The sequence below is a fragment of the Cordyceps fumosorosea genome, assembly GCF_001636725.1.
Source record: "Cordyceps fumosorosea ARSEF 2679 chromosome Unknown scaffold_12, whole genome shotgun sequence".
NCBI classification, from domain to species: Eukaryota; Fungi; Ascomycota; class Sordariomycetes; order Hypocreales; family Cordycipitaceae; genus Cordyceps; species Cordyceps fumosorosea.
Genome location: NW_017387312.1, coordinates 749,224 through 764,245, shown reverse-complemented (window position 1 = coordinate 764,245; position 15,022 = coordinate 749,224). Strand labels below are relative to the sequence as shown.

General features: G+C 57.3%; 8 protein-coding genes across 8 annotated transcripts; 3 read left to right on the top strand and 5 right to left on the bottom strand.

Moving 5' to 3' along the window:
• Positions 1-448: 448 nt before the first annotated feature.
• ISF_05345 (sulfide quinone-reductase) lies at positions 449-1,831 on the bottom strand (the record flags this gene model as incomplete). Its single annotated transcript, XM_018848950.1, has 1 exon — positions 449-1,831. The coding sequence occupies one exon, from the start codon at positions 1,829-1,831 to the stop codon at positions 449-451; it is 1,383 nt and encodes a 460-aa protein (XP_018704086.1).
• A 563-nt stretch (positions 1,832-2,394) lies between these two features.
• Positions 2,395-3,303, bottom strand: ISF_05344 (hypothetical protein; the record flags this gene model as incomplete). The annotated part of the gene is made up of 1 exon (XM_018848949.1): positions 2,395-3,303. The coding sequence occupies one exon, from the start codon at positions 3,301-3,303 to the stop codon at positions 2,395-2,397; it is 909 nt and encodes a 302-aa protein (XP_018704085.1).
• A 159-nt stretch (positions 3,304-3,462) lies between these two features.
• On the bottom strand, positions 3,463-4,488 carry ISF_05343 (metallo-beta-lactamase domain protein; the record flags this gene model as incomplete). Its single annotated transcript, XM_018848948.1, has 2 exons — positions 3,463-3,872; positions 3,936-4,488. The coding sequence occupies 2 exons, from the start codon at positions 4,486-4,488 to the stop codon at positions 3,463-3,465; spliced, it is 963 nt and encodes a 320-aa protein (XP_018704084.1).
• A 2,015-nt stretch (positions 4,489-6,503) lies between these two features.
• On the top strand, positions 6,504-7,634 carry ISF_05342 (glycosyl transferase family 17 protein; the record flags this gene model as incomplete). The annotated part of the gene is made up of 1 exon (XM_018848947.1): positions 6,504-7,634. The coding sequence occupies one exon, from the start codon at positions 6,504-6,506 to the stop codon at positions 7,632-7,634; it is 1,131 nt and encodes a 376-aa protein (XP_018704083.1).
• Positions 7,635-8,631: 997 nt separating this feature from the next.
• On the top strand, positions 8,632-9,195 carry ISF_05341 (Cell wall galactomannoprotein; the record flags this gene model as incomplete). The annotated part of the gene is made up of 1 exon (XM_018848946.1): positions 8,632-9,195. One exon carries the CDS (start codon positions 8,632-8,634, stop codon positions 9,193-9,195), a length of 564 nt encoding a protein of 187 aa, XP_018704082.1.
• A 733-nt stretch (positions 9,196-9,928) lies between these two features.
• On the top strand, positions 9,929-10,450 carry ISF_05340 (Cell wall galactomannoprotein; the record flags this gene model as incomplete). The annotated part of the gene is made up of 1 exon (XM_018848945.1): positions 9,929-10,450. The coding sequence occupies one exon, from the start codon at positions 9,929-9,931 to the stop codon at positions 10,448-10,450; it is 522 nt and encodes a 173-aa protein (XP_018704081.1).
• Positions 10,451-10,876: 426 nt separating this feature from the next.
• On the bottom strand, positions 10,877-11,719 carry ISF_05339 (RING finger domain-containing protein; the record flags this gene model as incomplete). Its single annotated transcript, XM_018848944.1, has 2 exons — positions 10,877-11,103; positions 11,170-11,719. 2 exons carry the CDS (start codon positions 11,717-11,719, stop codon positions 10,877-10,879), a joined length of 777 nt encoding a protein of 258 aa, XP_018704080.1.
• Positions 11,720-12,555: 836 nt separating this feature from the next.
• ISF_05338 (RING finger domain-containing protein) lies at positions 12,556-13,507 on the bottom strand (the record flags this gene model as incomplete). The annotated part of the gene is made up of 3 exons (XM_018848943.1): positions 12,556-12,690; positions 12,719-13,224; positions 13,288-13,507. 3 exons carry the CDS (start codon positions 13,505-13,507, stop codon positions 12,556-12,558), a joined length of 861 nt encoding a protein of 286 aa, XP_018704079.1.
• Positions 13,508-15,022: the final 1,515 nt, after the last annotated feature.

Below are 15,022 nucleotides of genomic sequence, written 5' to 3'. Positions count from 1 at the left end.
ACGCAATAACAGTGGCAGCCACACGTTCATGGCAACCATGATTCTGCAAGAAAAAACATCACGTCTGTCTTTTTCTTCGAGTTGTGGATAGAGCAAGTTCTTAGCATGGACAGCCCTCCCTATATCTATCTAACCTTAACTATGGGCGCTGCCCCACGTACCGCTTCGGTCCCCGGCGGTGCCGCATCCCGGCCCACCAAAGCCCGGTAGTTGAGTGACTCGCGAGTAATTGCCATGGGCTGATTCTGAAAATCTATTAATAAATTCAAAGCTTGGCTTGAGGCCTACTTTGCAGTCTATAACACTCTCAACTCTATTGCACTCTTTATGGTTGTTTAATAGGCAAGCAATGCATCCGCCATGTTGGAAGAATAGTATGAAAGCAAGCTGTACAATCAGGTACTTGCAGGAGGATGCCAAATCATATCTCCCAAGCCTCAAAGACCTCTCATCGAATGAATCCCTTTGGCCCAGCCCACGCCCCCTTGACCATGAACTTGCGGTACACCCACGGGAAAAAGTCCTTCTTGAGGTGATAAAACGCCCTCCGCGGCTTGATCTGGTCCACGCCCAGCAGCCGCTGGAACGTCTCCTTGGGCTCCGGCCCGTACTTGAACTCGGTCAGCAGCACCTTGCCGTACTCGGTGATGAGCGGGCACGACGTGTACCCGTCGTACGCGGCCCGCGGCGCCTGGCCCTTCACCGCGTCCAGCAGGTTCGCAACCAGCACCGGAGCCTGCGCCGTGATGGCCGCCGCCGTCTTGCTCGTCGGCAGGTCCGCCGCGTCCCCGAGCGCCCACACGTTGCCGTGCGTCCCGTGCCGCAGCGTCCCCGGGTCCACGGCCACCAGCCCCGTCGAGGCGTCCGCCAGCGGGCTCTCCGCCACGAACCGGTGCGGGCCCATCTTGGGCGCCGCGTGCAGCAGGTCGAACCGCCGCGTCACCCGCGTCCCGTCCGGGCGGGCGAAGACGGCCTCGGAGCCGCTGCGGACCTCGACGAGGTCGTGCTGGAAGAGCGCCTCCACGCCCCGCTCCTCGGCCAGCTCGGCCAGCTTGGCGCTGTACTTGGGCACGCCGAACATGACCGGCAGCCCGGTCGCGAAGGAGATGCGGATCGGCCCGTCGCCGCAGTTGTACAGCCCGGCCTTCTTCCAGTAGTCCAGCGCCAGCCACATGGCCTTTTGCGGCGCCCCCGCGCACTTGAGCATGCCCGCCGGCTGCGTGAAGATGGCCCTGCCGGCGCGCAGCCGCTCGATGCCGGGAAACACCTTGTCGCAGTGGTCGTAGCTGTATATCGACGACACCCCCGAGCGCGGGTCCGCGAGCGCCTCCGGCAGGCCGCGGATCTGCTCGTAGTTGGTGGAGATGCCCGGGCAGACGACCAGCTGGTCGTACGCGAGGCGGTCGCCGCCGCGCAGCACCACCTGGTTCTCCGTCGGCTCGAAGCGGGCGACGCGGTCCCGGTGGACGGTCAGCTTGGGGTCGTGGATGTCGGCGAGGCGCAGGCGGAAGTCGTCCTTGCGGGCGAGGCCGCCGCCGACGAGCGTCCAGCCGGGCTGGTAGTGGTGCCACTCGGCGGGGTCGACGACGGCGATGTCGCCGGCCTGGAACTGGCCGGAGCGGAGAAGCTGGTGGCTCACGTTGGAGCCGGCCGAGCCGCCGCCGACGACGACGACGCGGTGGCTGCGCGTCGTGGTGGACACGGGGGGTGCGGCGGAGGTCGTGGCGAGGCACCTCTTTGCCGTCAGCCTCGTCTTGGCTTCATGGCTGGTCAAGAGCCGGTGGCGGCTGGAGGCTCGCGTGACGCAGCCGGTGACAGATTTGAGCTGCATTGTAGGCGATGTCCGTCTTGGTAGGTCAAAGAGTGAGTAGTCTGCCCAGGTTTCGGTGCGCTCTGCGACTGAAGTCTCCGGCTGCTGGGTCTCTGGCCGTACAAGGTGACTCTGTACAAGGTAACTGAAATCAAGGAAGAAGAAGAACAAGGCGGAATCGTCACGAGTTAAACAATCTTGGAAACTGCCGAACCCGTCAGCCAGCGAGGCCCGCGGTCGCTTCTCGTGGCAATTATAGCTCCGCAATACCATAGAATCCCCTGCCAAGTGTCGTCTAAGAGCAATCGGCGATTGAACAGCTGCGGCTCGGACTCTGGCGCCAAGTCCCGAAAATGGCATGATTCAGTGCATGATTACAGGAGGATCGCTGTTGCTATATTTACTTTGCAATCACAAGTAGACTCCGCTGTGTAGGAGGAGGTAATTATCCATTGTCCAGCTTGTGTCGTTGTGCAGGCATAATGGCACCCCCGTCATTAGTTACAGCCGACCCGATTCTCATAACGTCCGCAGAACTGCACGACATTTTAAATACACCGCCGGAGAAGAAGAATCGGCTTCGTTTAATCGCAGCCGGGCGAGACGCTGATGCAGCGTCTTTTGCGCGTTGTCACCTCGCCAACTCGGTGTAAGTGACGGCAGCCAGACACTGACCAATCTTGGCTGGCTAATTCCTGTGCCATCCATCTTGCCATGACTCCTGTAGCTTCCTTAACCTGGACGAGATCAGAAACACCGCTTCTGGCTACCCGGTCATGCTGCCGACCTGCCGAGACTTTGCCGCGGCCATGCACCGGCTCGGCATCGGCGCCGACGACACCCTCGTCGTGTACGACACGGTTGAGGCCGGCATCCGCTGCGCGCCCCGGGTCGCCTGGACGCTCGCGCACTTTGGCTTCGGCGACGTGCGGGTCCTCAATAGCTTCCGGCAGTACGTCGCGGACGGCCACCCCCGACGACGACTCCGCCCCCCGGCGGCCCTTCCCGAGGACGCCACTCCCGCCACCTACCGGGTCGCCGACCCGACGAGGATGATGGGGTTCGAGGAGCTCCGAGATCTGGTCCTCAGTGGCGGCGGCGAGTATCAGATCCTGGACTCCCGAAGCGCGGACCGCTTCGCGCGCGGCCACATCCCGGGGGCGCTCAACGTGCCGGTGGCGTGCCTGGTCGACGCCGCCGGCGGGAAGCTGCTCGGTTGGTCGGCGCTGAGGGCCATACTGGCGGATGCCGGTGTCCTCGAGGACAGGCCCGCCATCTTGACGTGCAACACGGGCGTGACGGCGGCGGTGCTGTGGCTGGCGCTGCGGGTGAGCGGGTACGGCGTCAGGACGAGGCTCTATGACGGGAGCTGGTCGGAGTGGAAGGAACGGGCGAAAGAACTGGGGTTGGTTGATTGTTGCTGCTGAAAAGACGTGACATTGATCTCGGCTGTTAGCATCAAGACCTGTACGAGGAGAAGCAGGCAGCGACATGGCTCATGACACCCCTTCTCAATTTCTTGTAAATGAAATACACAAAAATATGAAGCAAATGTGAAGATGAAGAGGAAAGAAAACGCTTCGAGAATAGAGACATGAATAGCACCCTCACAACCTCGCTACTAATACAAACATGACCGCCCTGCCCGCCACCTACCACCCGCCTTTGGCCGCTCTTATCGGGGTCTTGATCATCCGCCGTCCCGCCACCACCTTGGGCATCCTCCCGCCACGCACATTGAGCTGCAGCGACTGATGCAGCAGCCTCGGCTCCTTCAGCGTCGCGTCCCTCGCCTCCCTCATCGCCACAAATTCCTCCCGCGCCACGCCCCCCATCAGGTGCCGGTTGCTCCGCCTATGCTCGCCGACGCTCTGCCACGGCAAGGGCCCGCCGCGGCGCTCGGCGGGCGGGTAGTCGTGGCCGGCCCAGATCCGGACGCGCTCGGGCAGGGCGAGCAGCTTGCGGCCGGAGTCGTACAGGGCGGCGGCGCTGCCGCCGGGGAAGTCGCAGCGGGCGCTGCCGAGGTCCGCGGCGAAGAGGGAGTCGCCGCAGAAGACGTTGTCTGGGGAGGGGAGGGCGAGTTAGCCGCCGTGAACGTGATGACCTTGTTAAGCAGGGCGCTTACCTCCAATCTTGTAGCCCAAGTGGTCTGGGGTGTGTCCGGGGAGGTGGATGGCCTGCACTTGGAGATGGCCGATCTGGAAGGTCTCGTCGTCTTGGAAGAGACATTGATGAGCGCCTTGGATCTCATCGTCCGGAATTCCGTACAAGTTTTGAAACAACTTTTGAACCGTCTCTATACGCATGCCGATTCCGATGCTGGGCGCGTCGCCTTGGGCGTCGCGTAGAGCGTGTTGCAGGTACGCGGCCGCGGTGACGTGGTCGGCGTGGATGTGCGTCTCCAGGATCCGTTCAACCTTGTACCCATGTTCCTTGATGATGGCGAGGAGCGTGTCCGCCGATTCCGTACTCAGCTCTCCTGTGGCCGGGTCAAAGTCGAGCACCGGGTCGATGATGGCGGCCACGGCCGTGGCGGGATCCGCGACGATGTACTGCCAGGTGCCGGTGACCTTTTCGAACACGTCATGGACGACTGGTTGTGGTTCCGCCGCAGCAACAATAGAGGGAGAGTTTTGCGATACCGCAGCAGCCTGTGTCGAATATGGCTGACGCAGCATCTGAGGAGAGGCTCTTGTGGTGGTTGTCGTGCTTGAGGTTGAGCGCTGAAGGGCGCGTGTGAGCTCATTGCGATTTACTGAGGCAGCTGTCTTATGAAGAGCGCGACGGCTGGTCGCGGAAAGGGTGTGCAAGCAAGGGGCAAGGCGACAGGACGAGGTTGCTGCTCGTTGAAGCAAGGCTGGTGAGTGGCGACAAATGTAGTGACTGGCCATGATGAAATTGTGAGGCCAACCTCTGGTACCTCTATGGGGTGTAAGACGCTGCGTTTCTGGATGTCAAGTATCAAGGTGAATAGAGATCAGTGGCCAACTTGGCGAGTTTAATTTATACAAGATACATACATCAAACAAGGTTATTTTAATGTTGACAGCTTTTTTCATTATCATGTAGTTATTGGCAGGGCACATGACGCTCCATTTTTCCGGGTCAGCCATAACAAGTGGGATGCTGTGCTCGGGGTTTGGCGATCGGCGAATGGGCTCCGGACCGCCCGCTGTATGGGGCCAGGATCCGGGAATGTCATGTCATGCTAGTACGGCGAAGTTGGAGGGACACTACTTGGCGGGAGCTGAGCTGGATCAAGCTGGCGCGGGAAGTCGGCGAGGCTCCCCGCCGGTGCCGCGACGGATCGGCGCGGAAGACTGGATCGGGGGTGTCCGGGGGCTGGTCGGTGGTGATGGAGTCGGCGAGATGCGGCAAGTTGAAGTTGACAGTGAAGATTGAGGCAAGTTTGTTTTTCCTTTACATCTTTGCTCTTGAATTTCTTTTTCTTCGCTTTTTTCGCCTTTTTCCTCCTTTTCTCTTTTGGCTCGATCCGCTCTGGTGTGTGAGTGAAGACTATTTGAATAACCCGAATGACAGTACCAGCGCTGGGCCGCAGTGGAAAAGATCACTGTAACACCCTGTACTACCCTACTAATAACTAACTACCTAGATAAAACGTGGCTTGAGATGGCCTCCAAAAATGCCTCGACAGCCCTGTCAACTGCGTCAGAATGGCGCCGCAACAACTCCACTTGGGCTATGGATCATGGGAAAGTGGCTTTGAGTGGGCTGAATTTTCCATTTTCCCGATCCCATCAGAGTTTGCTAGTCAATAACCGACTCGAGATCCTGTCTGTTGATAAGTCCCCCAGGCGGGCAGAGCCGACCCCGGAGAATCTGGCGACGGCAGAGATCTGCCTACCTGGCCTTGTGCATTATCTTGGACTGGTAGGGTAGCACTGCATTCGTCCCATTCATCAACTACTGTCGTTACCCGACCAGGCCATCTCTGCCTACGAACACAGCCCCCTCGATGACGAGGCTGCACTAACGGATACTTCGGCATGCGCTTTGTTCGATTCGGAAAATCCACCGCACGCCAGCCTCTTTGAAGCCTCCTCGTTACTATGAGGCAGTTACAAGGCCATGGGGACACAAGCTATGTAGTTATGTCGAGGGGGGAAAGGAAAAAAAAAAAAAAAGAAAGAAACGAAAAAGTCGAGGTATACGTTTGCGCCACAGTGGCTTTCTTTAACGCCAAGGTGCTTATCCGCGTCACTGGAATTCAATTCGTCCACCCTGTCTTGCTTGGTCTTGGTTGTCAACTCTTGGCTCTAACGGACGGTCCGTCATTTCGGCTCACGCGGCCGACGCGTACGCCCAATATATTGCGAGAATTTAACTAATGATCAGCTCACCAATGGGATGAATTTTAAATATTACTAGCATTGGCAGCAGCTAGTCTGAGGGGCAGCCTTGTTGTTATCCGGCCGGTCATGTCCCATCAACATATGACGCCGACCTGCAGCAATTGTCCGTCCACCAAAAGGGGGCAGGGCAGAGAGGTTTTGTCTGACCCAGCCCAACACAAAATCTAGCCGGCCTCGTTAATTAATTAATTAATGTAAATCTTGTATCTCCCTTGTACCTGGATGTTTTTCTTCCTTTATTGCTTCCTTCTTCATTCTTTCTTTCTTGCCTCGATTCAACGCGCTGTCTGTTCACTGCCTCTTCACCCTCCCCCAAAATCATGGCCCTCTCCCTGCGGGCCATCTCCTCCCTCTCCTCCCTCTCTCTCCTCCCCTCCTCCAAACAGCCCTACCGATACCGATCCCTCGCCTACATCGCCATCATCGCCAGCGTCCTCTTCGTCCTCTGCCGCCTCTACCTCTTCCCCGACGACGACCTCCTCGCCCTCGGCAGCCTGCACGACTCCCCCGAGCGCCACGCATTATGCGCCGCCCACGGCTTCGCCCCCTACCCGTCCGGCGGCGACGGCACCGCCCGCCGCAAGATCTACGACATCACCATGGTCAACACGGAGCTCGACTGGCTCGAGATCCGCCTCGACGCCCTGTACGACGAGGTCGACCTCTTCATCATCGTCGAGTCCCCCACCACCTTCCACGGCCACGCCAAGCCCATGCTCGCCAAGGAGAGCTGGCACCGCTTCGCCCGCTACCACGACAAGATGCTGCACCACGAGCTCGAGTTCCCCAGCGGCTTCCGTCCCCGCCGCACCTGGGACTTTGAGCGCCTCCAGCGCGACGCCGGCTACGAGCAAGTCTTCCCCAAGCTGATATCCGGGGGTGACCGCGCCCCGCGCCTCGGCGACGTCCTCGTCGTCGCCGACGTCGACGAGATCCCCCGCCCCGAGACCCTCCGCGTCCTCCGCGCCTGCGCCTTCCCCCGCCGCCTCACCCTCGCCTCCCGCTTCTACTACTACTCCTTCCAGTTCCTCAGCGTCGGCCCGGAGTGGCACCACCCGCAGGCCACCTTCTACGACGGTCCCGGCGCCCGCACCCTCGCCCCCAACGACCTCCGCGACGGCCAAGGCGGCAACTTTGTGTCCCGCTGGCGCGAGTCGGCGCGGTACGGGAACGCCTCCTGGCACTGCAGCAGCTGCTTCGACTCCATGGACATGTTCCTCAACAAGATGGCCAGCTTCTCCCACAAGTGGATGAACGGCGCCCAGTACCGCGACCGCGACCGCATCGCCGACGCGGTCCGCGACGGCGTGGACATCTGGGGGAGGCGCTCGTCCACGTTTGAGCGCCTCGACGGCAATCAGGACCTGCCACCGCTGGTTCGTGATGATCCGAGGTACGTCTACCTCCGCGACCGCAGCGGCAAGTCGGCCGGCATGAAGGACTACCCTTGAGCCTGTCGGTAGCTGTGGTTGTTGAAGCGATGATGCGAGAGGAGAGACATCAAACGAAAATCGGCGTCGTCTTTTTTTTTGTTTTTTGGGAATCAAAATACACGATCTGTTTGGTTTTAGCATAAGCGACGGAAGTTTAAAACACGGCATGTAATAAATAATAGACGACAAAATTTAATCATCATCACCTCAGTGTCTCTTATCAGCTGCTGATCTGCCACGCCACATGTTCGTGCATGAAGCTGAAACGTTGATGCCCAATCTTGGCTCGCGATCCTCACTCGCTGTCGATTGAAGCTGGGAACGATGGGATGGCCGGCAGCATTGATTGCCATTACACTGACACTTGCACAAGTCCGCCGTGTTCGCAGTCAAGCTGGGCATCGTTCCACCTGGCCCAATGTCGCCGCCATGTACGCACGGATGCCCAGTTCTGGTTACAAATCCTGGTGCTTCTGCTGTGCCGGTCTTGCATCGTCAGCTTCACTTCACTCCAGCTTGCCTGCCGTGCAAGGGGCTCCATTCGCGACGACCTTGGTCATCTGCCCGAAGCAAGAACGCTTGGGCTGCGTGCGAGGGCAGTCGTTGCCTTCTGATTGTGAGGGGATGGTAGCAGTCTTGTTGCCCAGCCCTCCACCGTCGTCTTTTCTATCATATGGTTTGCCAAAGCTCGTGCAACGGGTGGATGGTACAAACCCACGGACTTGCGGGTGTGAGTGGTAGGTCAGTCACAGCAGATGTCGTATCTACATGTGCGGGGGGGATTGATACAGCCTAGACCGTGATGAGTCGATGGTACAGGAACATCTTGTAAGAAGCAGCTCGTGTGCAACACCAAGCGGCGAGGCCGGAGGACGCAAGAGTCGCAATAGAAATACCGTCCTGGATCCCAGCTTCGTGTAAGCCTGCCATTATCACAAACACACTCGCACACTCTCTCCCTCTTCCTTCCGCCCTTAAACTCTCTTCTCTTACACACTTCATACCCATGTTCACAATGAAGTTCTCCTCCGTCTGCCTGTTCGCGGTCGCCGCCGCCGCCGCCGCCGCCGTCGGTGAGATTCGCGACGCCGCTGCCATCGCGGTCCGCGACTTCGCCTCCATCAATGCCTCCCTCTCCACCGTCAAAGACGACATCGCCACCCTCAACGCCGTCGGAAACGCCTTCGACGGCGACATCCGCCCCCCCGTCGCCGCCTCCGACAAGCTCGCCGCCTCCATCGACGCCGCCGTCGCCACCGCCCGCGCCTCCACCGTCCTCTCCCTCACGGACGCCTTTGGCCTCCTCCCCGTGCTCCAAGGCATCCGCGAGAACACCCGGGCCCTCGCCGACACAGTCAAGGCCAAGGTGTCCAAGATGGCTCAGGCGGGGGCGTGCGCGGTCGCCCGCACCCACCTCGAGAGGCTCAACGCCGGCGCGGGAACCCTCATCGACGAGGTCAGGGGCAAGCTCCCCGTCGCCGCTCGCGGCGTGGCCAAGATCGAGACGGACAAGATCAGGGCTCTCATTGTGGAGGCTGTTGCTGCGGTTGCGCCGGAGCGGTGCCGTGATGGGTCATGATTTGCCTCCGCAACGAGGTTGCCGGCCTCTACGCCGGCCGGAGAAAGCCTGGATGGCGACATTCAGCCCCTAGTTGGCAATGGAATTAACACTGGGCTCAGTACCGCTAGGGGCTTCTCGCCATCTCTCCGTCGGGGATGCTGGCACCATCATCCCTTGTTAACCTCCACGGCCAGGCTCTTCACGACACGATCATTTTAGTATGTATTAGCAACAGAAGTTAAGAATTCAATACGTAACAAATAACAAAAAGAAAGGAGATCAAAGTGCCATAATTTTCGTGTTATATATGTAGCTGTGGATATAGATCTCCCGCTTTGTAAGTGAACCTCGTAGTACTACTATAAAGGCACTTCTACTTCCCTGCTCACTTCACAGTCACTTTTATCCTCGATTGTGTCTGGGGGTGGGTTCAGAGTTACAGTAGAACGAAGAAACGTGTTTGTATTTGCATAAAAGCTGCCTTTAGTTATTGCACTTCAGAGTCTACTCACTTTCGGTTGCTCCGCGTCAGCGCGGACCAGTGAGGCTGATGTAGCACAAAATCTCGATCCCTAACTAAGCATCATCGATAACTCTATCTGAACACTCTGCCACAGGTGGCCCGAAACTGTGACGCGGTCTCACGTTGAGTAAGCTGAGACAAAAGCCTCAAATACCTCAAAGGCTGTCCTTCAGCTCGTTCCTTCGTTGCCCCTCCAGTCCCCGACCCTCTGCTAAAACCCTCTTCACCATGAAACTTTCCATCTGCCTTGTCGCGGTAGCCACCGCTGCCGCCGCCGCCGGCATCGAGATTCGCGACGCCGCCTCCATAAAGGCCGCCCTGGTCACCCTCCGGGCAGACATCGTCGCCCTCAACGCCGCCGCCGACAATTTCAACGGCGGGAGCTTCCAGCCCGTCGTCGACGCCTCCAGGAAGATGATCCGCGACATCAACGCCGGGATTGACGCCGCCAAAGCTTCTACTAAGCTCTCCGCCGGGGACGCCTTGGACCTCCTCCCCACCATCGGGAGCCTCCGCGCCCCGTCCCGGGCTCTTAGCCACACCGTCGCGGCCAAGGTCCCCGTCATGTCCCAGGCCGGAGGCTGCTCCATCGTCCGCGCCGAGTTCGACGGCATCGTCGCCGGTACCATGACACTTGTCTACGAAATCGAAGAGAAGTTTCCGAGAGAACTCATCATCGGCGAACCGGATGACTGGGTCCTACTTGTTGCCCCCATTGACGAGGTTCTGAGCCAGTATTGTTTTACCTAGTATTTATCCGTACGTAGCCTATGGGTTCTTTTTATATAATTTTTATGTTTTCCATACTTGTTTGAGTTCATCAGAGAATAGTTGAAAAGCTATAGTTAATACGGTTTCCAAGTCTAGTCGGTTTTGTGTAATAGTGAATACATAAAGAGAATGTCGTAAATGTAAACACGCACGTTTCTATAAGTAAAGAAAGCATATCCGTTCCAAGCATCGCATGCGCAAAAGAGAGACCCTCAGAAGCCAACACCAGGAATCACGGCCATGTAAATATTTACAGGGAAATGAAAAATAAGAAAAAAAAAAAGGTATAGTCCCAGAGTTCCGTGAAACATAGAAAAATAATCAAGATCGAAAGTAAAGACAGGTACATGGGTGCATGCCGGCTTCTCCGCATAAACTGACTCGTGGCACACTCGCAATCGACAATCAGGATCGGCTGGATGCGATGCTCGGCGGGCCCTGCGTCTTGCGCACCGAGAATCGAGGTATGATAGATGATGACTTATTCTTCTCGCTGTTCAAACTGCTCGCTCTCTGAGAGCTAACGACTGACAGCTCCTGCACCGTGTTCGTGTCTAGGAATGCCTGGGGAAAGATGCCCCATTTGCCTTTGGCATTTGTCCCTGACCAGCACCAGTGTTCAGGATAGACCCCTTCGTCCCATGTTAGCACGCATCCCTTCAATGCATCATTTTCGTCAAATTTAGGTATCCACTTACAGCTGATGTTGGTGATGATTTCATCCTTGTCAAACTTTAGCCACTCCGTCTTCTCCTTGTCCTTGTACGAAAACTTCCATCTCGCCTTGGCTCTGACGTGACTCGTCCCGTCCATTCTGATGTCGCGTGGCAGGGGAGGGTCCAACCTCAAGGCATCCAAAGGCACGGAAGCGTGCACACCGTCATACCACCCCATACACCACTCTCCGTTGTACTTGGCTGGCCATGTCAGACCGGTAACTCTGGAGCCCACCACAAGCTCAAGGGCAGCTGTGCGGTCTGCCAACAGTCTTTGGCCGTACATTCTGCGTGCAGGTTCTTTAGCAACACCCGTAGGCATCATGGCTGTTTCTTGCTCGTGTTCTAGTGCAGGGTGAGGCAGCGGTGGCTTCGTGAAGTGCAAGTCGTAATCGTTGTGGTACTGTTCTGGCATTTCTGCCTGGTCGACGACGACGATACCGGGGACCTCAGGTAGCGGTCTAGAATGACGTGCCAGATGGTTGAATAGCGACTTGACGTTGAAAAATACCGTAGCGTCGCTGGGGTCCATGGTGCGTCCTAAGCGGATGCAAAATACGCACCCGTATAACACGTCATCTGAACGTTTAGTATGTATGTGACTCTTTTGTAGGAATCGCAGGCGATATCCAACACCAGCGTGCCGCAAATTGCCACTGTTTTGTTTACCCAAGTCGTTTTCAATGTCTTGAAAAGACAGCTCAAAGACACATCCAATGCAGCGAGCCACCGTTGCTGTCCCTGTCAGGCCGACTGGCTTTCGTGTCTTCTTGACACCTAAGCCGCCGACCACAACCTCTTCCGCGCCGGCGCAGAATCCTTTACAGAGATAAAAGGACGAGTTGCTGCCAATGAAACAATCTTTCGAGGACATGGCTGGCACCGGCTCTGAGGGTCGACGGTCAGCCTCTACCACGATGAGACCGTCGTCCACATTTTGTGTAGGCATCACCGGTGGACGTTCGATTGACCCAGCAGATTCTCGCGAATGATCCGATATGCGCACATTATTCAAATACGGATCAAGGATACTCTCTGCAACGGATCCTGGTCTTGAGCCTTGTTGTGGAATGCCTCCGAATGTGTCACGGTGCGGGTCGTGCTCGTGGCCAACGGAGTCGGATTCTAGCGACACCTGATGGGCATGATGTGTCTGAATGGTCCTTGGAACCGACCGACCACCATGAGTGCCATGATTATATGTACCTTCCTCCGGGAAGGACTCGAGTCTTGTGTTGATATGTAGCGGGCTCGAACGCGGGCTGAGCGGCTGATAGCCATACTGCTGCTGATTTGTGAGGCGACGCCATTCTGCTTCGTCATAAGGATATGCATCGGAGCTCCCTGGTTGCGGTCCAGAAGATGAGCCTATGGGGCGGCGCGGGAGAGCAGGGCTAAGCCGATGCTGGCCAGGACTGACTGGCGATGACGTTGAACGCGGAAGATGCGGTGAGGCGGGCGCCATCGGTGGACGACGCGGCAGCCGTTCCCCTCCGATAGCGACTGCGATTTCATCGGTTGATTCGGCTACGGTTGTATCCCATGGGTTGGCGGAAGGCGGCCGAGGGGGCGGCGGCTGCTGAGGAGGCGGAGCCAGCTGAGAGGGGCTGACGACTGGCTCGTCTTCTGGAGCCAGCACACTACTGGGCTGTCTGTCGCGAAAGTTTTCGAGCTCCTCGTTGGCGTAGTAGACGCTTTGAAAAGTGCGGATCGGCGCGCCTGGTGGTGTGCTGGATGGCGCGTATGTCGCGCTTTGGACCGACGAACGAGGAGGTGTTGGTGGTATAGGAAAGTTTGGCGGGGGCATTGGCGAAGACGGTGGCGAAAATTCGTTGAGAAATGAATGTGGTAGGTTGTCTTTGGGTAAAGTTGCCTCGAGCTTCATGCTGATTAAAACTTCGTAGATTTTCAGGGCAACCTCTCGTGTGAGGCCCTGGAGCTCGGTATACTTGTCGGCTTCGAATTCGTCCTCCTCGACATATTCGTCGAAGCCGTATACTAGACGGCCAAGTTTCGCCCGAGGTTCTTTAATTTCTTCTAAACGAGATATTAGCGATCCTAATTTTCAAGATATAGGAGAGAGCGTTAGGTCTCGCGCACCGTTCTCTCGAAGAGCGTTGAGAAAGTTGTCTCCATATTCAGTGTGCCGTTTGGTGCACTGGGGTTCAATGAGCTTTACTGCCTTTTCGCCTTCTCTGAGAAGCTTCTTGGCCGCCTTGCGCATGACCTCATTTTCGCCAGAATTTTCCAAGGCCGTGTTCGCGTGCTCGACGACATCGCGAAAGGGTTTGAGGGCGAGCACGTCGACTTCGTCACCCATGATGGCGGTGGCAGCCGGAACGGGCTGCGCAGAGTGAGCTACCAACAAGTCACACAAGGGAGAACGTGCCACTTTTCTGAAAATTGTGAGATTGAACGCAGTTGTTTCTCAGAGTTCGCAGTGGATGAGGCTTCCTCAAGTGGTGTTGAGCAAATGTCGCGGGGTAGTAGGTTCCGGATATTACCTTACCTATCGCGTTCACTGCAAGTCTGAGACAGCGGCTGCACGACAATGGAGTGGGCTGGTGTAATGCGGAAGAAACAAGGGCGCTGAGCGTTGACTATGCAGGCTGACTTATGCAGGTCCTGGCGAAGCTTGAGCTTTACAAAGAGACACAGTCATGACAAGAAGAAGGACATGTGCGAGCTGGCAGTCTCGGCGGCACAGCCAGTATTTGGGGCGGCGAGGCAAACCTGGCACAGGCAGCGAGTTATGAGCAAGATGCAGGCATCTGCACCGGTGGGTGCCCGCCCCGGGCGACGCCTCGTGGGAACGCTAACGCAGCCGCAAGCCAAGAGCGCATCCCCGGACAACTTGGTTTAAGTGGTTTGAGGCCGACGGGCTGAAAAATGTCTGCATGCAAGAACTGCGGAGCAAGCGAGCCAGGGTGTGGCTCTTCCCGGGCGGAAACACAGAAACAGGGCGCCCACCATCACGCGCGGATCTATTGGTGGTGAATCGCTGACGGGCTGGTGCTGGCGTAGTGTGAGGCAGACCGAAGGAGGGGGGAGGGCACCCATCCCGCGGGTTTTGGGCTGTTGATAGCAAGCCACCCATTGTCAGTTTGGAGCCCATACGCTCAGAGCATGCACCTGATGTGGTGCGTATCCGACGCCATCTCTGGTTTATCTGAATCCCGAAGCCGTGACGTATATAGTGCTGCTGAGACAACGGATGATCGGAGTCGCGTGTGCTCGGGCGTCCGCCTCGCCAGCGAGAACAGACAGTGGCTCGCAGCTTTGCGCTAATAACCTAATCAACAGTGGATTGATCCGTCCGATGCTTCATTGTATGGGCCATTGGCTGTTGCACCTGTCCGTCTTGGTTAGAGGATGGATGGTGGTTCGCTTCGGCATTATGGACAGAAACGTGCCAGCAGGATCATTACGGATGTTCGCAGAATGACGCGTCGCCGTACGAGGGGAGGAAGACGGCAGAAGAGAAGGGAAAAAAACGGGGATTGAAGAAGAAAGTTGTGGTTCGGTATCTGAATGAATGCTAGTGACGGAAAGAGTAATCAAATGAATTGTCCAACCTGAAGCAAACTTGACCCTCGAAGCGTTTGCAACAATCAGACACGAGGAAGAAAGGCAAGACTCACAGCGAAAGTGTGGCGGGGCGAGGCGACGTTGGTGCATGGCTGGTGGGTTCGGGCCCGCTAGAACCGGTACCGACTTGCCCCTCCCGTTTTTCTCTCCGTCAACTTACAGCTTCACCCTTCACCACGTGCATCCTCATCTTGTGCCGCCTCACAATTTCTAGCGCTGGCATGGCCCCTCACGCATTCCGCTGAAG